Source organism: Salmo salar, chromosome 01, assembly GCF_965601325.2.
Source record: "Salmo salar chromosome 01, fSalSal1, whole genome shotgun sequence".
Taxonomy (NCBI): Eukaryota; Metazoa; Chordata; class Actinopteri; order Salmoniformes; family Salmonidae; genus Salmo; species Salmo salar.
The window spans coordinates 47400479-47423119 of NC_138291.1; the positions used below are offsets into that span (position 1 = coordinate 47400479).

Here is a 22641-nt window from a genome sequence, read left to right on the forward strand (position 1 = left end):
AAGAGAAAACTAACCCACTTAAATATGGCCTCCAATTAGAGGAAACGACAACCAGCTGCCTCTAATTGGAGGTCGTTCCAAAACCCCAACATAGAAATAGAAAAACTAGAAAAACCACATAGAAATAGAAAACATAGAACATCAACCAAAAACCCGAAACACACTAAACAAACACCCCCTGCCACGCCCTGACCAAACTACAATAACAAACAACCCCTTTTACTGGTCAGGACGTGACAGTCTTTTGGAGGGGTTGGTATAAAGCGGAAGTCAAATTTCAGTTGGACCTTGTGTACAATTGACGAATAAAGTGATTTTAATCTTAATATGTATGTTCACATTTATTATACCAAAAGAGCAAATTGTTTTAGAGCTGATAGTTAATAAGTCAAAAGTCAATCACATGCATGAATGCATTCAGTTGTGCAGCTTTCCCTTTCCCTTTTTTTTGGGAAGCGGTGCCATTGTTTTTCCCTTGGCTAAGAACATTGCATAGAAAACTGCATGATTCCCACTGTGACATAAAAGCCGGGGATTGTGGAGTCGAACCCCCCGTCTACAGGCTGTGATAGGCTGCTTTCTGGGGGCACGCCCCTCTTCTTCTCTCCTGTCTGTTCCGGGTGGTGAGAGTTACCCCTTGCAGTGTAATGGGTTTTCCTGAGCCTGGCTGCCTTGAAATGTAGGAGTCCTTTTGTGGTGCCATGTGCAATGCCTCAGAGAAGAGCAGGAGGGGGAGAGGGGAGGTGCAGGGGGAGAGATAAGGAGAGGGCTGTGTGTGCGGAATGCTCATCCTCCCTCTGTCTCTCTCTTTCATGTTCTTTCTTTCTCTCTCCCCCCCTCTCTCTCTCTCTCTTTCTCTCCCTCACATGTCTGCCCACTCTCTCACCACATCCAACTGTTTATCTACTACTACAGGGCTTTTTTCTCTCTCACTCTCTCTCTCTTTCTGTTTCTTTCTCTCTCTCTCTCTTCACACACATCTGTCAATCGCGTGAGCAGTAATGGAAACCTAAAAAAATGACATCTGATAATGAAGGCTACTGGGGGACAACTGAGTTCTTGGTTGATGGTTTCAGATGCCAATAAATCCATAGGTATAAGAAACCGTAACCATTACCGCCTACTCCCCTCACAGCATAAGTGTTGGGATGTACTTTAAGCACTAACCAGCAGTGTAGGTGTTGGGTTGTGAGGTGTGGTGGTGGTGGGGAGAGGCAGAGGCAGAGGCGTCATTGGATGAGTTATTGAGCTATTACAGCGCCGCCAGACCGCTAACTGGGGTGATGAACCTCTCAGACTGACCACAGGTAGCTGGTGTCTGGTCACACGTGACAAGAAACATGGGGCAAGGGAGGATTAACACGCCTGTTCAGTGTAATGTATCAGTGTGTGTACCACAGCAGCCATCGACACTGCAGAAAAACGTAAGACAAAACATGGCTACAGTCTCGCTCTGTCTCTCACTTAGCCGAATATTGCTCTGTTACTTTCTCTCTCTCTCTCTCTCTCTCTCTCTCTCTCTCTCTCTCTCTCTCTCTCTCTCTCTCTCTCTCTCTCTCTCTCTATATATATATATATCTTTATTGCTCTCTTTTTCTCTCTCTCTCTCCTTCCCTCCATCTCTCTCTGCCAGCGGCTAACAGGAATCCAGGCAGGGGAGGAGAGAGAAACAAATTTGGTTCCCTCCCTCATCTCTCTCCCTCCCCTCCCTCCCTCTCACCAAACCTGTTTTATTCCCATCATCTCCTCGCCTCTTATCGGCCTCTTCCAGGCGCATGGCGGGCGAGAGCCTCCATAATGAGGTGGCGAGATCTCAGACTCCGATCACTTTGCCGCCTTATCGGAGCTGACACCAATCTCCTTGAATGACATTCCGCCCAAACCGTTATATAAACCAGCAGAGCCCGGGATCAGTGGAGGAAAGTCAATGCAGCAAAGGAGAGCGAGAAGGAGAAGAGGGATGGAAAAAAGGGAGAAGATTTAGAGCTGCCGTTGCGAATGATAAGGGCAACTGTTTTTTTCCTCTTTTCCTTTCCTTTTCTTTCTCTTTTTGTGTGTTTTTTTTATCACTTATTTAATTAAAATCGGAGTTGCTTTGCTAAGAAAAGAAGAAGGGAGATAAAGGGGATTGTTTTTGAAATGGCGTGGCTTAAGATCGTTAGCCTGTCTGGATGCTGAAGAGGGATGGGAATCATGTGATGCAGTCAAATAATAGCATAGATCTGGGTATGCTCCAAAGGCGGATTTTCCTTATCTTTGATCTAGGTTTGAATTGACCCCTGAGCATAAGCAAATATTAACATATAATCCCCATCATCAAAATGTTAACCTTGTTTCTGCCCACCATTTCAGAGCATCCCCTAGAGTAAATCTGTGTATACATGGGTGCATGTGTGTGTGTGTATGTTTGTGTGTGCGCATGTGTGTGTGTGCGCATGTGTGTGTGCGCGTGTGTGCGCATGTGTGTGTGTGTGCGCGCGTGTGTGTGTGCGCGCGTCTGTGTGTGTGTGTGTGTGTGTGTGTGCGTGTGTGTGTGTGTGTGTGTGTAGATGAAGGTTCTACCCTGTCTTTGACGGAGAAGGGAGGGGAAGAAGGGGGGGGGGGGGCGCTATCTCCACTCTAATGCAGTGCTCACAACTAGGAAGTAAACACCACACTTATAGATCTATAGAACATTGTTACACATGATAGCTTTAGCTAACCTACAGTAAGCCTTGATTTTAGATATAAACCACAATATGCTGTGTTTGCCCTGCCGGGGGTATGGTGCATAGTACATTAACGCAGCGATAGATATGCTATTCTAGGGGGCAGTGGCCTGGAATAGAAACCATTAAGAGCCCAAATAGGAAAGAAATAATGGCAGCAATCATTTAAAACATGGAAAGTAAAACACGGGTCCTTATCTTTCCTGAACAGGAGTGTGTTGTTTTCTCCTCATGTGCCTCAGTCCAGCAAGCTCACCATGACAATGAGAACAATTTCATTAAAAATACAGGCCTGAGGGGGGGAAGTGTGTGTGTGTGTGTGTGTGGTGTGTGTGTGTGTGTGTGTGTGTGTGTGTGTGTGTGTGTGTGTGTGTGTGTGTGTGTGTGTGTGTGTGTGTGTGTGTGTGTGTGTGTGTGTGTGTGTGGAAGGGAAAAGGTGAGGAACCACATTTCAAAGGCAAATCTATGCGTAGTGGTTTGACTGCGGGTCACCCTATATGATGTGAAATAGGAATTAGAGGTCAGTGTGTGTGATATTCTATCATCCTCTAACATGGGGCATTGTCAATCTCTCTGAAACAGTATGAGAGAGAGAGAAAGAGAGAGAGAGAGAGAGAGAGAGAGAGAGAGAGAGAGAGAGAGAGAGAGAGAGAGGACAGGAGGAAGCCACTCCATATAGATGATCTTAGAGAGACACCATCAGGCATACAGTGCTCACTTCACCTAATGGCTGGGTATGTTTGAAAACACTAAATAAATAGAATATTGCTTTAATTTAGCCTAGGTTATGATAACGTATACTGTCCCTATACCTTGCAGACAGTTCAACCAAAGTACAGGAAATGAAGCGTAAACTGGATCTACGGGGGAAAAGGTAGGTTCAAGAATGCTGTTTCTTTATAGGGTACCACAGTGTGAGTCATAGTACCAATAAAACCTAGTGGTCAAATAATGAAATGGTTCAAATCGTTTTTCCACCATTCATTTTTCCCGTAAGAGGTTTCAGAAGAATTTAAATAAGGGCTGTGTTTTGTGTAAAACGCATGACGTTTTGATAACTGTGGAAATCTGCCTAGGACAAGGTGACTTTTATATTTACCACAATACCTGTTAGCAAAGGTGTCAGCTAGAGATGACGTGCAGGAGCTTGCAGGGATTTGTAGTCTTGCATGATGTCTACTTTGATGCTAATTAGCATTTTCATATCTGAGAGTAAATAAAGAGGAATATATTGATAAAAATCACCTTGTCCCAGAGAGATTTATATTGTTATAAAAACGTCACACCAGGGTAAGCCTACATGAAACACAGCCCTTATTTTAAGTGTTTCAAAAAATTCCTATGGGAAAAATGAATGGTGGAATAACTATTTGAACCATTTCCTTGTTTGACCGCTAGGTTTTATGGGTATTATGACACCTCCACTGTGGGGCTCTGTAGTTATCAAACGCTCTAAGGAATGCATGGCACTCTGCCAGAATGAATGTTATTCAAAGTACGCATCTGAAACTAGGCCTACATTTTCCCACGAGATATGTGTTTCCATCCAATTGACTTGTTTTGGATAAAAGGCTGTGTGTGATGACGTAGTGCACATAAAAAATTACTTTTACGGTTAAATGCCCATGTACCGAATAGAAAATGCAAATTGAATGGGTTTGCATAGCATTTTCAACTCTACTGATAGATTTGTCACAAACATTTTTGTGTTGTACAGCGATTGTGTCTACTCTGGTATTGGCACATGCGCTCTAGTCAACAGCTCGCAGATACAGTGCATTAAAAGGCTGGATGAAAACTTACCTTAATAGACATATGTGTGTGTGTGTGTGTGTGTGTGTGTGTGTGTGTGTGTGTGTGTGTGTGTGTGTGTGTGTGTGTGTGTGTGTGTGTGTGTGTGTGTGTACAATAGGTTACTGTGTGTGTGTGTGCTTTATTGTGTGGGTGTGGGTGTGTGCGTGTGCGCGTGTGCGCGTGTGTGTGTGCGTGTGTGTGTGTCCTCCCCAAGGTTAGCACTCCTCACAGGTCTCCTGGTGGAGGATGCTGTTGGCGTTGCCCTCACAGCTGCTGTAGATGAAGGGTCTGCAGGCGTGGACGTGGCTGTTAAAATACCAGCGCAGAATAAACTTCCCACAGCTGCCCTCCTCCAGGGACAACACACACGGTTCTACTGGAGCTGGAACACATCACACACAGTGAGTGAGTGAGTGAATGAGTGAGTGAGTGAGTGAGTGAGTGAGTGAGTGAGTGAGTGAGTGAGTGAGTGAGTGAGTGAGTGAGTGAGTGAGTGAGTGAGTGAGTGAGTGAGTGAGTGAGTGAGTGAGTGAGTGAGTGAGTGAGTGAGTGAGTGAGTGAGGCCAAAAATCTGAAATCAGAACAGAGGTAAAGCCACAGTGAGGGGTTCAAGCTCCGAAGGTTTGTGATGTTAGTATTAATGTTACTGTACAGTAGCTTAACATTTTGTTATGTTCATTAAATAAGTGTTTATACAATTGAAGAGTTTATTTGTTTCACATTTGTGTTTTATTCTTCAGAAAATAATGCTTATGGGTACCTTTATGCGTGTGTAAAATATTACTGTCCTCAGATTTTCAATTCATATTTTTCACAATTGGATTTGTTGCAAAACACTATATATCCATTGTTAAGCTTGAATGGAATTTTTGTTTCCTGCATTAAAAAAAAATACAAATAAAAACCTGGTCCAACCTTTTTATGCGATTAAAGTACATGTTGGATAAAAAATGTCATGACAGGCCTGATGGAAACATCACATTTGTCGGTAAACTTTGCAAATATCGATAAAATATGTTAGACAAGGTGGGATCTTTTTGTGTCTGTAAAATTAATTATGTGAGAAATTGTGGTGGGAACTCCTTTATGCTCAAATATTGATAAAATAACCATCATATCGAAGTAAACTTGGAGTCATGCGATGATATGTTGTGTGGTCCTCCCACTACGACTTGTCAGGAGAGCATGCAGTTTGATAGGCTTCAGATTAAATACATTATGATGAACGTCACAGGGTGGTGAAAGTGCAAGGTGATGAGCTTGATGCTCCTTTCCAATACATACCGAGGGTCTTATTCTGATGACATGATGATGGATGCTTGGCCGCCATTTAACAAATACAAATAATCTTGCTCTTATCCATAATGATAATGTTGGTAGTCTACCCGCACTGTATCTGCAAGCTGTTGGCTAGAGCACATCTGCCAAGACTAGAGTATTTGTATTTGTTAGGGATCTCCATTAGCTGCTGCCAAGAGAGGGCACATTCGCTATATGAGGCAAAATTTGTCATGACAAAACCATCCGTAGAGTTGAAAATGCAATGGAAACCCATTTAACTTGTATTTTTATTAGGTACATCAGAATTTAACAGCAAAAGTCAGTTACATGCACTAAGTCATTAGATTTACATTTTAGTCATTTAGCAGACGCTCTTATCCAGAGCAACTTACAGTAGTGAATGCATACATTTCATTTTCCCTCATACTGGCCCCCCATGGGAAACAAACCCACAACCCTGGCGTTGCAAACACCATGCTCTACCAACTGAGCCACAGGGAATATTTTATCCACAACAAGTCAATTTGATGGAAACATATCTCTGGTGGGAAAATGCGCATATTGTTTTTATGCGGATTGTAGAATATTTGCATGATAATCTGTCGCCAATTGGATGGAAACCTAACTATTAACACCCACTATGTTAACAATTATGTTTAGTGTGTCATCCATTTACAAGGCAACCACTCAGAATTTGACAAGAATATCTGATTTCAAGCTCTTGGTCAAATTCAAATGGCAGGTAACATTAATTTAGCACACCGTGGGAACAGGTGAGCCCTATGTCACATGTCAGAAAGCCCAAACAGTAGAGGCTACTACAGTTCATTTCCACTATAGAGGACCACTCCCTTTTCTTATCTGAAGGCTGGTAAACCGCACCCATTCCTGAATGCCGCAATACCATAGGCTGACGCTGGTTGCTAGGGGCGTTTATTTCCGGTATTGCAGCGGCTGGAATTTCAGGGGTTGCATTCAGTTCATCTCAACGATTTGCTACATTGTGTGATGGTTTATACTGAACAACACGTTTCCCCAAAACGGTGCGCACCGTTCTTCAACATCATTTGAGGTACGTCTGCTCCTCTTTGGTGGGTGTGGCATGATCAATACGGGGGATACCATTTGAAATCGCGAAACTCGTTCAGTAAGTTACATTTAGAACCGTTATGTTGAATTAAAGGTTGAGCATCGTGCTGTCTTGCTGAATGCACCCCTGTGTCCTCGTTGTGGTTTTTTGGGTGGGTTTGCGAGCGCACAACCCGGACAGGCACCAAAAACGACTTCCCCATTCTGTGCTAGCCAGATACATGCAAGTTACTGTAGCGTCCACAATCATAGGCAAGGATGACCGAAAGCTCCGCGAACAAGCCGGCGAATGGACAAGTTTGTCACCGAGTGAAGAACGGCGTTAAACCGGGCAGGAACGGCTTCATAAAAAACCATCACCACTACCATCATCAGCAGCCGATGTACTGCTATCCCGAGGACAAGGTGAGGCCCAAGCGCACTGTATGGATGGAGAATGGATGGATGGTGTGGAAGTGGTGAGGCTTATCTGAATAACCGAAAAAACCAAGCTGAAAATCACTATTGTTAGCAATGTAGCTAGCTAACGTTATGTGCATTTAGTTTGCTATGTTTTGAAATGTAGCTAACCTATTTTATTGTTAGCTTTAACGTTACTGACACCTATTTGAATTTGCTAAACAACTGCCCGCAAGCAGAAGCCAACGTTACTGAGTCTACTAGTTCAGCAAGTTGGACATATGACAGTTGTGCCAACTATTTTAGTTGGTTTATTAACTAACGTTAACTGTTCATCAAAGTAGATTTGTAATAATGGAAAGTTAGCATTATGTAACGTTCAGTGGAGGCTGGTGGGAGGCGCAATAGGAGGACGGGCTCATTCTAATGCTGGAATGGAATTAATGGAATCAAACATGGGGTTTCCATATGTGTGATGTGTTTTGATATCGTTCCATTCATTCCAATCCAGCCATTGCAATGAGCCCGTCCTCCTATTGCTCCTCCCATCAGCCTTCATTGGTAATGTTATCCCACAGTGTTAGCTAATTATATCTGCAGTGTAGCCAGCTTGCTGCTTTTCTACCTAGCCTTTTCTCTTTTACAAACAATTTGCAACAAACTAGTTAGCTAGCTATAATGTCAACAATAATTTAATTAATCACTGATGCCATTAGCCCAAAGGCCAGCAGATGGCGCAATTCAGTTTCATTTACCGTCCAAAGGGAATCTATGCAGCCACCGGTTTGTACATTAAACACTTTACATTCAGGCTGCAAAGTCATTGATTTCCTTCTTAACTCCATTTAATGGTGAGAAAGCCCAAAAATATGCATACTTTCTTTATGAAATGCCATTTTCCACCACCATGCTAGAGTAATTAATACTAGTCCCGGATGTTGCATAACTAATTCACTTTTTTGGTCCACCAGCAACGATTTTTAAACGATTTTTAAAAATCTGCCAGCCACTCAGATCTTTTACCAGCCAAAATAATTTTTTTTGGCCATAATTACACACACACACACACACACACACACACACACACACACACACACACACACCTAGAATGAGAATGCTTTCTGTTTTTCTAAAACAAAAAATGTATTACTTGTAAGAAGTATAATTGCATAATTTCATTTCATTTTTATGACCTGTCTTAACCAATGCATGTTAAAATAAATCATTTAGATACAATAGTACAAACAGATGAACAGTTCTATACCTGTTCATCAAGAATCAACAAAGGCTGAGTATGGCTTATTTATTATTATAGTTAAAGGCTTTATTTTTACATTTTTTACAAGCAGTTCATGATTTGCTCCTAAGAAGAAATGTAAGCACACAAATAAATCTAGGAGAATAAGTATTTGAGTGTTTTAATGATAAGAAATTACTAAAAGTTCATTAATAAAATATTTTAGGATGGATCCATACACAATCATTAGGTGAGACAAATGTTCAGCTGCCACTTTAAGGGACGGGTCGTTACCATAGCAACTTGGGCACTTGCTTGTCTGTGCTAGAAAAAAAATGATCTAACTGCAAATGTCTTCCAAGCAGCAGACTGTTGCAGCAAACTGAAAGTAACATTGAAAAACAACCTAGTGTGTGTGAACAAAATTATATAGCGGGCCAAGAAACACAAGGACAAAGTCACAGTCAGTGGTGTGAAATATCTAAGTGAAAATACTTTCTAATACTACTTAAGCCATTTTTGGGGGGTATCTGTACATTACTTTACTATTTATATTTTTGAAAACTTTTACTTCACTACATTCCTATAGAAAATAATTTACTTTACTCCGTACTTTCCCTGACACACACAAGTACTCATTACATTTTGAATGCTTAGCAGGAGAGGAAAATGGTCCAATTCATGCACTTAGCAAGAAAACATCCCTTGTCATCCCTACTGCCTCTGATCTGGCGGACTCACTAAACACAAATGCTTCAATTGTAAATGATGTCTGAGTGTTGGAGCATGCCCCTGGCTAGCCGTAAATAAATAAAAACACATTGTACCCTCTGGTTTGCTTAATATAAGGAATTTTAAATAATTTTTACTTTTAATACTTAAGTATATTTAAAACCAAATACATTTAGACTTTTACTCAAGTAGTATTTTACTGGGTGACTTACTTGAGTCAATTCTATTAAGGTATAGTGTCTTTACTTTTACTCAAGAATGACAATTGGTACATACATTTTAGAATTGGCGAATGGGAATATGATGCTCAAAGTGGCTCAGACCCATTGTGATGAATCGATAAAACGGAACTAGCTAGCTACATAAACATATTTTTGGGAATTCGAAAATGTATTGGAATAAATAACCAAACTCTAAAGCTAGCTAGCCAGCTATGGTGCGGCAGGTAGTCTAGCGGTTAAGGGCATTAGGCCAGTAACCAAAAGGTAGCTGGTTTGAATCCCAGAGCCGGCTAGGTGAAAAATCTATGGCTTTGAGCAAGGCACTTAACCCTAAGTGTTCCTTTAAGTCGCTCTGGAATAGAGCATCTGCTAAATGACTAAAATGTAAATGTCTGTAGCTAGCTACCTGACAAGAGTGCTATGTTAGCTTGCTAGGTAGATAAATAGCTTTAGGTTGCTTGCTTTCCACCAAGGACGTTGCCTATCAGATCAACATTCTCCCTCGCTTGGCCATAGAAATTTGAAGGTAAACTTGGATGTGACTATGTAAAACTTAATTTACGGGGTGAGGGCTGTCTACTTCGCATTTGTCCACAGCCCTGAACTGAAAGTTTCTAAATAAAAGAATGCTGAAACCTGATTGGCTGAATGTGATATCCTACTTTCAGGACTAGCATTAACTACTCTAGCATGGTGGTGGAAAAATGATGTTTCATGAAGAGAGTACGCATATTTTCCCAGTTTTTTCACGCCTTCTCATCATAAAATAGAATTAACCTGTTGGGGATAGGGGTGCAGTATTTGCACGGCCGGATAAAAAACGTACCCGATTTAATCTGGTTACTACTCCTGCCCAGTAACTAGAATATGCATATAATTGTTTGATTTGGATAGAAAACACCCTAAAGTTTCTAAAACTGTTTGAATGGTGTCTGTGAGTATAACAGGACTCATTTGGCAGGCCGAAACCTGAGAAGATTCCAAACAGGAAGCGCTCTCTCTGACCATTTCATGGCCTTATTGATCATCTCTAACAAAAACAGGGGATCTCTGGCATGACGTGACATTTTCTAACGCTCCCATAGGCTCTCAGAAGGTGCCAGAAAGCTGAATCGTGGCTTTGCAGCCTATGGCTGAAAAACAGTAGCGCATTTTGTAAGTGGCCGATCTGAGGACAATGGGACGGGGCGCGCGTGCCCGAGTCGACTCAATGTTTACTTTCTCTCTCTTTGAACGAAAACCACCACTCCCGGTCGGAATATTATTGTTTTTTTACGAGAAAAATGGCATAAAAATTGATTTTAAACAGCGGTTGACATGCTTCGAAGTACGGTAATGGAATATTTCGATTTTTTTGTCACGAAATGCGAAATGCAAAATCTTTGAGAAATAAGCTCTTTGTGCATATGGAACATTTCTGGGATCTTTTATTTCAGCTCATGAAACATGGGACCAAAACTTGACATGTTGCACTTTTATTTTTTTTCCAGTGTAGATTTAAGACTCAGGTCACAAAAACTGAAATGAAATTGAGCAATATACCACATTCTTACTAATACATTTCTTGTTTTAGAAACATTACAAAGCATGGTCATCCGTTTTTAAATTTTTTATGTAATTGTCAAAAATATTTTAACCAAATTATTGTTAAATTAACCTTAACCCTTTTCCTAACCTTAAACTATTTCTCTTAATTAACCTGTTATGATAATTCTCCTGACCTACTGCGTAAATTCTTCTAACCTGATATGAAGTGTCAAATCTGACATTCATTCGACAAAAGCTGGATTCCTTCTAGTGAAATTCTCACAGGCATATGTGAAGACCTGAGTGGCCCTGTTACCAAGGTAACCTTAAAGGGGCAGCTAAAAATGTTTTGTCTCTGAAGACTCAGGTCACAGAATATTAAATTAAGTCTTACATTCATTCATTCATTCATTCATTCATTCATTTTTTGTATTTTATTTTTTTACATTACTGAACATGCTCATCTGTTTTTTTGTGTGTGTAATTATTGTGGGGAAAACATTTGGCTGGGAAAAGATCTGAGTGGCTGCCACAGTGGCTGGTATACAAAAAGTTAGTTTTAGGCCCTGGTCACAAATCAAATCAAATGTATTTATATAGCCCTTCTTACATCAGCTGATATCTCAAAGTGCTGTACAGAAACCCAGCCTAAAACCCCAAACAGCAAGCAATGCAGGTGTAGAAGCATGGTGGCTAGGAAAAACTCCCTAGAAAGGCCAAAACCTAGGAAGAAACCTAGAGAGGAACCAGGGTATGAGGGGTGGCCAGTCCTCTTCTGGCTGTGCCGGGTGGAGATTAGAACAGAACATGGCCAAGATGTTCAAATGTTCATAAATGACCAGCATGGTCAAATAATAATAATCACAGTTGTCGAGGGTGCAACAAGTCAGCACCTCAAGAGTAAATGTCAGTTGGCTTTTCATAGCCGATCATTCAGAGTATCTCTACCACTCCTGCTGTCTCTAGAGAGTTGAAAACAGCAGGTCTGGGACAGGTAGCACATCCGGTGAACAGGTCAGGGTTCCATAGCCGCAGACAGAACAGTTGAAACTGGAGCAGCAGCACGGCCAGGTGGACTGGGGACAGCAAGGAGTCATCATGTCAGGTAGTCCTGAGGCATGGTCCTAGGGCTCAGGTCCTCCGAGAGAGAGAAAGAGAGAATTAGAGAGAGCATACTTAAATTCACACCGGATAAGACAGGAGAAATACTCCAGATATAACAGACTGACCCTAGCCCCCCGACACACAAACTACTGCAGCATAAATACTGGAGGCGGAGACAGGAGGGGTCAGGAGACACTGTGGCCCCATCCGACGATACCCCCGGACAGGGCCAAACAGGAAGGATATAACCCCACCCACTTTGCCAAAGCACAGCCCCCACAACACTAGAGGGATAACTTCAACCACCAACTTGCCATCCTGAGACAAGGCCGAGTATAGCCCACAAAGATCTCCGCCACGGCACAACCCAAGGGGGGGCGCCAACCCAGCCCCCACAACCCTATACCTGTACTCCCCAAATCCCTAGCCTGTACTCCCCGACTCCCTAACTTTCCTTCAATAGAGGGAACACAGAGGAACAGAGCTCTGTTCATTAATTTTCCACCCCTTGATCCAGACTTATTTTTAATTAGCCTAGTGTATTGCAATTCGATAACATCTCTTTCATGAGTCAACAACATATCTTAAGATGGATCTAAATTAAAATTCTCAGAGACAATTCTATCAAGTTGGCTATATCAATGTCTTGCCCTATATAGACACTTTTATCCAAAGCGATTTAGTCATGCGTGCATACATTTGCTCCAGCGGGAATCAAACTCACGACCTTTGGCATTGCAAGCGCCATGCTCAACCAACTGTGTGATCTTCTAGGTAGAGCATTTTTAGTTTAGTTTGGTTTATTAACTCGACCATTTAAAAAAAACAAGCACACATAAAACTTAAGCCATACATGCACATTAATAATCATGGAGGATAACACACAATAAAGTCTGGAACTTATTTCCATTGTGGTCATCTTGAGACAAGATGGCTAGACAAGATCGAACACAGTATGGCAGTGAAATAATAAAACAAAAACATAGAAGAACATCTATCTCATCATTCCAGTTACATCATTGCATTGGAAGTCAGAAACACTGACAATTCAATAAGGCATTGCCAAGACATCACAAACAGATCTTAGATACAAGGAAATGAATCAAGGATTTAACCTAGCCTAGGCCTACTTGCTGTAGCTAGACTAGCTCCTTTTCCCAGGCGTTTCATAAGGCAGAGAGCGGGAGGGAGGGGAATGCATGGTCTGGTAATTGACCCCAAGCTGATTGTAGTGCACGTGGATGTCACTGTTGCTAGCCTCTGAGGTATGGGAGAGAGAAGCATGACTAGTCACATGTGGTTGCAAAGCAGTGTGGGGCTTTAGTTTTCAAGGGAAAGACTCAAAGGCCACTCCTGTATGTGTTTCAAACTTCAGTTTGCAGTGTGTGTAAAAATGTCTCTCACATATTAACCTATTGTACCAATAAACCTTTATTTGATTTACTGTATAGGCTAGGCCAGGTGTCCCCAATTACATTAATGGTCGGGGTCCATAAATAGTTATAAATAAGTTGTACACTACAAATTGACCGCAGCAATTTCAAACAGATATACACTGAACAAAAATATAAATGCAACATGTTTCATGAGCTGAAATAAAAAATCCCTGAAACTTTCCATATGCAAAAAAGGGGGTGGATCAACAGTGGGTGAGGCCTAGATGCCAAGTGGGTGGGATTATGCCCTCCAAGGCCCACCCATGGCTGCGCCCCTGCCCAGTCATGTAGAATCCATTGTCACGTCCTGACCAGTATAAGGGTTATTTGTTATTGTAGTTTGGTCAGGACGTGGCAGAGGGTATTTTGTTTATGTGGTTCGGGGTGGTGATTTATGTAGTAGGGTGTTTGATTTATTTCTGGGTTTTGGTCTATGTTCTATGTTTTGTATTTCTATGTTTAGGTTGATGGGGGGTTGGACTCTCAATTGGAGGCAGGTGCTTTCTCGTTGCCTCTGAGAGTCCTATATATGGGTAATTGTTTGGTGTAGTGTTGTGGGAGATTGTTTCTTGTTTTGCCTGTGTGAGCGTGACAAGACTGTTTTGTTGTTCGTGCGTTCTTCATTTTGTTGTTTTGGTGTTCTCTTTATTTAAAATAAATATCAAGATCAGCATCCACATTCCTGCTACGTATTGGTCCTCTATCCCCGACGACAGCCGTTACATCCATACATTAGGGCCTAATGAATTTATTTAAATGTTTTGTTCAGTATAGTATTTGACAAAAACAGAGTTATTTCAAACCTTGATTACGTTAGGATACGATCACAAGACTGACTATTTATTTGTGGAAATACTTGGGAACAAATTTCCTTAGTTTAAAAGCTAATTTTCTGGTGATTTTAATATTTTATGTCCAATAACAGTAAACTATAAAACATACATTTATTTTGCTCAGAACCTGGGAGGCCAAATAAAATCACCAGCGGGCCGAATTTGGCCCACAGGCCACCAATTGGGGAACCCTGATCTGTCCAGACAAGAGGTAATAGCCTAAAGGTAGGCTAGTGCTGTCTTTAAGGCCTGGTTTCCCTGACACAGTTTGAGCCTAGTCCTGAATTAAAAAGCATGCTTAATGGAGAATCTCATTTGAAATAGCTTTTAGTTCAGGACTTGGCTTAAATTAGCAATTTGTGTCCGGGAAACTGGCCCTCATCTTTGGATGTAGAAGTTGACTGTTGTATATCAATCACATACAGTTGAAGTCGGAAGTTTACATTCACCTTAGCCAAATATATTTGAACTCAGTTTTTCACAATTCCTGACATTTAATCCGAGTAAAAATTCCCTGGCTTAAATCAGTTAGGATCACCACTTTATTTTAAGAATGTGAAATGTCAGAATAATAGTAGAGAATTAATTATTTCAGCTTTTATTTATTTCATCACATTCCCAGTGGGTCAGAAGTTTACATGCATTCAATTATTATTTGGTAGCATTGCCTTTAAATTGTTTAACTTGGGTCAAATGTTTCAGGTAGCCTTCCACAAGCTTCCCACAATAAGTTGGGTGCATTTTGGCCCATTCCTCATCACAGAGCTGGTGTAACTGAGTCAGGTTTCTAGGCCTCTTTGCTCGCACACGCTTTTTCACTTCTGCCTACACATTTTCTATAGGACTGAGGTCAGGGCTTTGTGATGGCCACTCCAATACCTTGACTTTGTTGTCCTTAAGCCATATTGCCACAACTTTGGAAGTATGCTTGGGGTCATTGTCCATTTGGAAGACCCGTTTGCGACCAAGCTTTAACTTCCTGACTGACGTCTTGAGATGTTGCTTCAATATATCCACATAATTTTTGTTTCTCATGATGCCATCTATTTTGTGAAGTGCACCAGTCCCTCCTGCAGCAAAGCACCCCCACAACATGATGCTGCCACCCCCGTGCTTCACGGTTGGGATGGTGTTCTTCGGCTTGCAAGCATCCCCTTTTTTCCTCCAAACATAAAGATGGTCATTATGGCCAAACAGTTCTATTTTTGTTTCATCAGACCAGAGGACATTTCTCCAAAAAGTATGATCTTTGTCCCCATGTACAGTTGCAAACCGTAGTCTGGCTTTTTATGGAGGTTTTGAAGCAGTGGCTTCTGCCTTGCTAAGCGGCCTTTCAGGTTATGTCAGTATAGGACTCGTTTTACTCTGGATATAGATACTTTTGTGCCTGTTTCCTCCAGCATCTTCAAGGTCCTTTGCTGTTGTTCTGGGATTGATTTGCACTTTTCGCACCAACGTATGTTCATCTCTTGGAGACAGAACACGTCTCCTTCCTGAGCGGTATGACGGCTGCGTGGTTCCATGGTGTTTATACTTGCGTACTATTGTTTGTACAGATGAACGTGGTACCTTCAGGCGTTTGGAAATTGCTCCCAAGGATGAACCAGACTTGTGGAGGGCTACAAATGTTTTCTGAGGTCTTGGCTGATTTATTTGGATTTTCCCATGATGTCAAGCAAAGAGGCACTGAGTTTGAAGGTAGGCCTTGAAATGCATCCATGGGTATACCTCAAATTGACTCAAATTATGTCAATTATTCTATCAGAAGCATCTGAAGGCATGACATTATTTTCTGGAATTTACCAAGCTGTTTAAAGGCACAGTCAACTTAGTGTTTGTAAACTTCTGACCCACTGGAATTGTGATACAATGAATTATAAGTGAAATAATCTGTCTGTAAACAGTTGTTGGAAGAATTACGTGTCATGCACACAGTAGATGTCCTAACCGACTTGCCAAAACTATAGTTTGTTAACAAGAAATTTGTGGAGTGGTTGAAAAACAAGTTTTAATGACTCCAATCTAAGTGTATGTAAACTTCCGACATCCACTGTAGTTTGTTTATTAAAAAGAGGAACGTAGCAGAATACAGGCCTAATAATAATAATAATAATAATAATATGCCATTTAGCAGATGCTCTTATCAAAAGCGATTAAAGCATCAGTTATGCATGCATACATTTGACCTATGGGTGGCCCTGGGAATGCTGAATGCAGGCCTACTTGTTTTAATAATCCATGTGTAGATCTGTGGCAGCATTTCGTTGTTTTGATTTATTTCATTGGGAAGATGTTTGATTCATGTGAGTTGGTTAGGAGTGTCGTATCTGCTTGGAGAGTGCTCAGAAACACACACTCAGTCATGGAGCATCCCCTCCCTTTATTTGACTCACAAATCTGACAGCCAGAGCAACAGTGCTTTACATATGGTCAGTGTAAAAACATAGCTAGCCCATAGCTCTGTAGGCTATTTTGAATATTTCACTTCCTTTTCTCACAGTGCTAACACTGTAATAATATTCACTGACCACATAGGCTAGTCACCACTTACTGAACTACGATTCTGTTCGGTGATGATGGGAACAGACAGAAATTGTCATTTGAATTTGAATGACCAGGAATTAGGTTATGCAGACACCTCGGAGCCAGTTGCCAGACAAGTATTCATTTACATTTTGCGTGAGTTAAAGACATCAGATGGTGGCATGCAAGTGCTTTGAAACGTGTATGTGAGACCTTAGAAGGCATGGCTTACATATCTCTCCTATGTTTTTTATACAAAACATGCAACAGCTTGTTATTACTATGATCCAAGTGCTTTGAAAAATGTGTATTTCCCGTACATGTGAGACTTTCACATTTCCAGATCATGAAACTCATGTCATTTACAGTGTCAATGGGCCTGGATGATATCATTATTACAATAATTTTACATTGCAAAAATGAAAACAAAAAGCAAACCAAACTCTTTGCAAATATGTATGGAAGTTTTGTTAAAATCAACAGGGGTATGGACAAAAAGTGATTGGAATCAAAAGGAAAGACCCTTTACAGTAGGTTGTTTTGTTGACATTGCCCCTAAGGGATGAGTAAAGGTAATTTAACTGAATTGACATTTCCTCCATCCCAACCACCCCATCTCACCATCTCCCAAAAACCCAGAATAACACTCACACTTGCCTTTTACTACTAGCACTGACTGTGTTGATAACTAGACTACTTTATTGAGAGAACCAGGTTACTATAACCAGCTTTCCATCTAACCTTTTTAATGCGAGTAAAGTACATGTATGCTAAAAAAATGTCACGACAGGCCTGATGGAAACTGCCAATTTGTTGGTAAACTTTCCAAATGTCGACGAAACAAAATAAGCTAGACAAGGTGGGATCTTTTTGTGTATGTAAAATTAAGAATGTGAGAAATGGCAGTGGACACACTGGAAGTAAACTTGGAGTCACGTGATGATATGTTGTGTGGTCCTCCCACTACGACTAGTCAGGAGAGCATGCAGTTTGATAGGCTTTAGATTAAATACATTATGATGAACGTCACAGGGTGGTGAAAGTGCAAGGTGATGAGCTTGATGCTCCTTTCCAATACATACCGAGGGTCTTATTCTGATGACATGATGATGGATGCTTGGCTGCTGTTTGACAAATAAAACTGATCTTGCTCTTACGTCCATAATAATCTCATCATGTAGTAGGGCTACCTGTCCTGCACTGTATCTGCAAGCTGTTGGTTAGAGCACACGTGCACCGCCCAGAGTGGGCACATTCGCTATATGACGCAACATTTGTCGTGACAAAACTATTAGTAGAGTTGAAAATGTGATGGAAACCCATTTAACTTAACATTTTAATTCGGTACTTGAGAATAACCACAACGGTTATTTTTATGCGCATTACGTCATCGCGCACAACCTTTTACCCGCAACAAGTCAATTTGATGGAAACACATCTGGTGGTAAAATCCGCATATTGTTTTTGTGCAGATTTTTGAATAGTTGCCTGAAAATCTGTCGACAATTGGACGGAAACCTAGCTACTGACTGTGATATGTGGCGGCCTTACCTAGCTGTCTTAATGTGAATGCCCTAACTGTAAGTGTCTCTGGATAAAACCGTGCTAAATTACTAAAATGTCAGTGTAAATCACCTCTTCCCCCCCCAGGTACAGCACACAGCGTGTAATGGCAGCAGCAGCCTGGGCCTGTACAGTCGTCCCTTCATCGAGTCTTTTGAGGAAACGCCCATGCTGGTGGCGGTCCTCACCTACATGGGCTACGGCATCCTCACCATCTTCGGATACCTCCGAGACTTCCTCCGGGACTGGAAGATCGAGAGGTGTCACATTGCCCGCGAAAGGGAGGAGCAGAGGGTACGATTATGACCACCTCACCTGGCTCGGTCCTCAGTTTGTTTGATAAACGTTATTAATTGTCATTTCCATTATTCTCATCTTCTTCATCAACGTCATTATTTGTTAAGGGGATTCCAAAAAAAATGATCTAGGTCGTCAGATGTTTTCATATTTCAAACGTTACATTGTGTTTATATGTTCAACTTATTTGTTCAACTTATTTACTTTTGAGGTGAGAAAAGGAGGTTACCTTCGACATTGACATTTTACACTTGGAAGCATTCACTGTAACACATGGACCCATTTATTTTGGCACTGAAGTCCGATTTTGAGGAGGATATCAAAAAACTCTATAGATGGAATGTTTGTGAAAAAGGAAGGAAAGCTTTTGCCAATTAAAACCACTGGTCCTTTGGCGTAACACAACAGTCATTCATTGTGACATACACTAGTAAACAGGAATGTGAGAAGGCGGTTGTTATGTCCTAATGTACGACACAGACCTTCACTCACTCACAGCACGTAAAAGAACAGTTTCAGGACATTGTTTTGGCACTCGGTTACCTCTGGAGGAGGAAAGGAGGAAACTTTATCGCCTGAAGGATATCCTACTCTTGTTGCCTCAGACACTGTTGGGTTTGAAGAAAGTGAAATAAGCTGAATGTCTGCGGGGATTTTTCAGTCATGTGTAAACTTAAGTTTACCTCTGCGTATAGGGAGAGATTTAGACTCTAATTAGAACAGTACATGTTTGACTATACTTTGACTGTGAGCTCAGCCTATATGCTTAGTGTAATGTGGATGAATGTGCCATAGTACACAGAATATGGCTGGCGTGACGTCGGAGTCGGAGTCTGAAATAAATGCTAACGTAACAGGTCACTTAACATAGTATGTGTGTGGTCTATACTAGGAAATGGGAATACTACTTATTTTATTTTTCCTCATCCTGTCTCCCTCTCCCATATGTTCTGTCTCCAGGACTTTGTCCCACTTTACCAGGACTTTGAGAACTTTTACACCAGGAACTTATACATGCGGATCCGTGACAGTTGGAACCGACCCATCTGCAGTGTCCCGGGGGCCAAGGTGGACCTGGTGGAACGTGTGTCACCTGATTACAACTGGACCTTTGAGTGAGTGTCATAATTACAGGGGGGAAAAAGACAAACCAACTCTGGCCTTGTGATTAGTGTCCGGCCCTGAGATTGGAAGGTAGGGAGTTCGATCCCTGGCCGAGTCATACCATACTGTAAAAATGGGACTTGGCACTCAACATTTAAGGAAATAGATTGGGGGTAAGGCCCTGCAATAGACTAGCGTCCTGTCCAGGGGGTGTACTTGTACACCAAGCTGCCTCACGCTACAGAAACGGGACATAGGCTCCTATGGGCCTTTCCGGCTCACACAAGCCAAGGCTACTTACAGTCACAGGATGTGTCCCAAATTGCACCCTATTCCCTACATAGTGCACTACTTTTGACCAGAGCCCTATGGGACCATTTGAGACGTAGCCATAGAGTTGCTAAAATAAGGTCCTAACCACTGATCCAGGGCCAGATGAGAACATTAGCCCTCTGTTTAGCGTTAGGAATCAGGTTAGGGTAATCTGGTCTGAGATCAGTGGTTAGATAGGGCATTTCCATGCCTGGTGGGCCGTAGCATGTATAGGGTTTTGTTCCAGTCCAGTAAAAATACACCTGATTAGGCCTAAATAATCAACTAATCATGGCTTTCAGTTTGCACTACGATTAGGACATATGTGTGACATTGTTAGGAATGTGTTATAAACAGGGTGTCCCATATAGTGTTAACTTGAGTGTAATCAGGTGTGGTAGAGCTGTTTGGAACAAAAGCCAGCCTTACACACACTGCCCACTTCCACGCCTTAGTGTCACACCCAGCCCTGGTACCAGAGGGGAACTCACCCTGCAGTTTATTTTTCTGTCTGTGTTGTACTAAGATAGCAACACTAATCTACAGCAAAGGTCAGAAAAGCGGCAGTTCCTTATAGTGAAGGATGTGGTAAAAGCCTTGGATGAGGAGGAAGAGAGAACAAAGACTAACCACAAAACCTGAGGCCATGATTTGTTGGATTGGAACTGTCAACTAAATGGTTGTATTCTGATTTGGTGCTGTGTGTGTGATTAGCATCATGTCATTATAGCGTCTGGCTGATAAACATGCAGTCAAGAGACTGTTGAAGGTCAAGTATGTGTGTTGACTTGCTTAGCTGAATAAAGGTTAAATAAGTTTGGCACCCCTTTTAGTCCCAGCTATACAGAGTAATGGGTCTTATAACTACCTGTATCTCTCTCTCTCTCTCGGTTTCCCTCTGTGTGTCTCTCTCTCTCTCGCTCTCTCAGCTACACAGGCAAAGTGGTTGAAGGTGTAATAAACATGGGTTCCTATAACTACCTGGGCTTTGCTGAGAACACGGGTTACTGTGCTGACGCGTCCGCTGAGGTCACCATGAAGTACGGGGTGGGCGTGGCCAGCACCAGGCAGGAGATGGGTATGGCCTGGTAACACATACATGCCGCGTAAATACACTCTCCACAGTTTAATTCATATCACACAGAGAGCGGTAAAAGAGCACTGATTTTCACAATCCTCCTTTTTCTGTAAAAGTTGAATGTTTACAAATGAGTCCAATGTAAGCATTTTTATCTCACTTTCACACCCTCAAGTTATTTGTGTTTCACAGTAGAGTCGTTCCATGTCATTTCAGCAAGCCATGCCACCCACCATCAGATTGTTCAGAAATTGTTTCTGTAGTTAGAAACAGGGATTGGCATTCCTGAAACATTATTTAATTGAAATGTAATTTTATCTCTGAGAAATTAAGCTAATTGATTGCACCCAAATTGGCAATTTTAATTAATAGGATTCAGATAATATTCAGTAAATATAGTGCCTAACATCCGATTTGGAACATTTCTTCCTACCAATGAGTAAGACATGAGGAATCCCCCCCCAAAATGAAAGATGCCGCTTTTCTTGCTATACCGCCACACTCTTATCAATTTCGCTGATCTCTTGTGTTTAGTAAATAGATCACAACATTTATTTTGCAACTTTGGGTAGAAAACCAATAGATTTGGCTCATGATGAAAATAAATGTTTCCTTCTTTTACGCTTAATCTATGTCCAGGAAACCCTTTTGTGTGAGGTTTATTCCCTTCAAAAGAGGTCTGGTTTAGTTACTGTTAGACCAATGGTGAACAGGCAAACTGTTAGGCTACAGTAGTTCTAATGGTTTCAATGTTATGGTCTTCAATGGTAAAAGTCCCAAACAAACACTGTTTAGTGTTTTTCCATTGGTATTGGGTTATCTTAATGTTTAATGTTACTAATCACAATACATATAGAGCCATTTCCTGATCATTTTATTGAAAAACATAAGACTGCCATACATTTCATTATTTTGTTAGTGTTGCCACATTTGATTACCTAAGCCCATTTCTCCATCAAAGTTTTGGGTTTGTGGGAATAGTCTTCATCTGAGAATTGCATAGGGAGAGCCCTCTCAGAGAGCGGCCACTTGTTGGACAATTCAAAAATAGTTGGGTTGACGCATTAGGTTGCTAAGACAAGGATAAACTGTATTGCTTGGAGGACTGGCTTGATTTGTGAGGATAACCACACAATTTACTTCCATAATGAGCCAAATCTATTGGTTTAGAATCCAAAGTTGCAAACGAAATGTTATGATCTACTTAATAAACACAAGACACCAGCAAAATGGATAAAACTGTGTGGCGATATAGCAGGCATCTAGTGGTTAAAACCTGTTACTTTCTTACTACTTTATGGTAAATATTGCAAGCGACTTCCATTACAAATTCACTAGGAATACATGACATAGTATGGAGAAGCAATTCTCCAAGCCACAGCTTCATACTACTTTTCAAACAG

The 22641-nt window shown here is 41.4% G+C and overlaps 1 protein-coding gene across 3 annotated transcripts in view; it reads left to right on the forward strand.

Annotated features, from left to right (window-relative positions):
* Nucleotides 1-6770: 6770 nt before the first annotated feature.
* sptlc2a (serine palmitoyltransferase, long chain base subunit 2a) overlaps nucleotides 6771-22641 on the forward strand; it is a 48828-nt gene continuing 32957 nt past the window's right edge. The window contains exons 1-4 of one of the 3 annotated variants that reach the window (XM_082974864.1): nucleotides 6771-7277; nucleotides 18535-18741; nucleotides 19705-19859; nucleotides 21090-21238. In XM_082974864.1, the coding sequence (XP_082830990.1) occupies nucleotides 7131-7277; nucleotides 18535-18741; nucleotides 19705-19859; nucleotides 21090-21238 (658 nt within the window). In that variant the 5' untranslated portion in view covers nucleotides 6771-7130. The remainder of the gene's footprint in view (nucleotides 7278-18534; nucleotides 18742-19704; nucleotides 19860-21089; nucleotides 21239-22641) is intronic. The other 2 variants (XM_045718542.2, XM_014196119.3) reach the window with 2 other exon arrangements.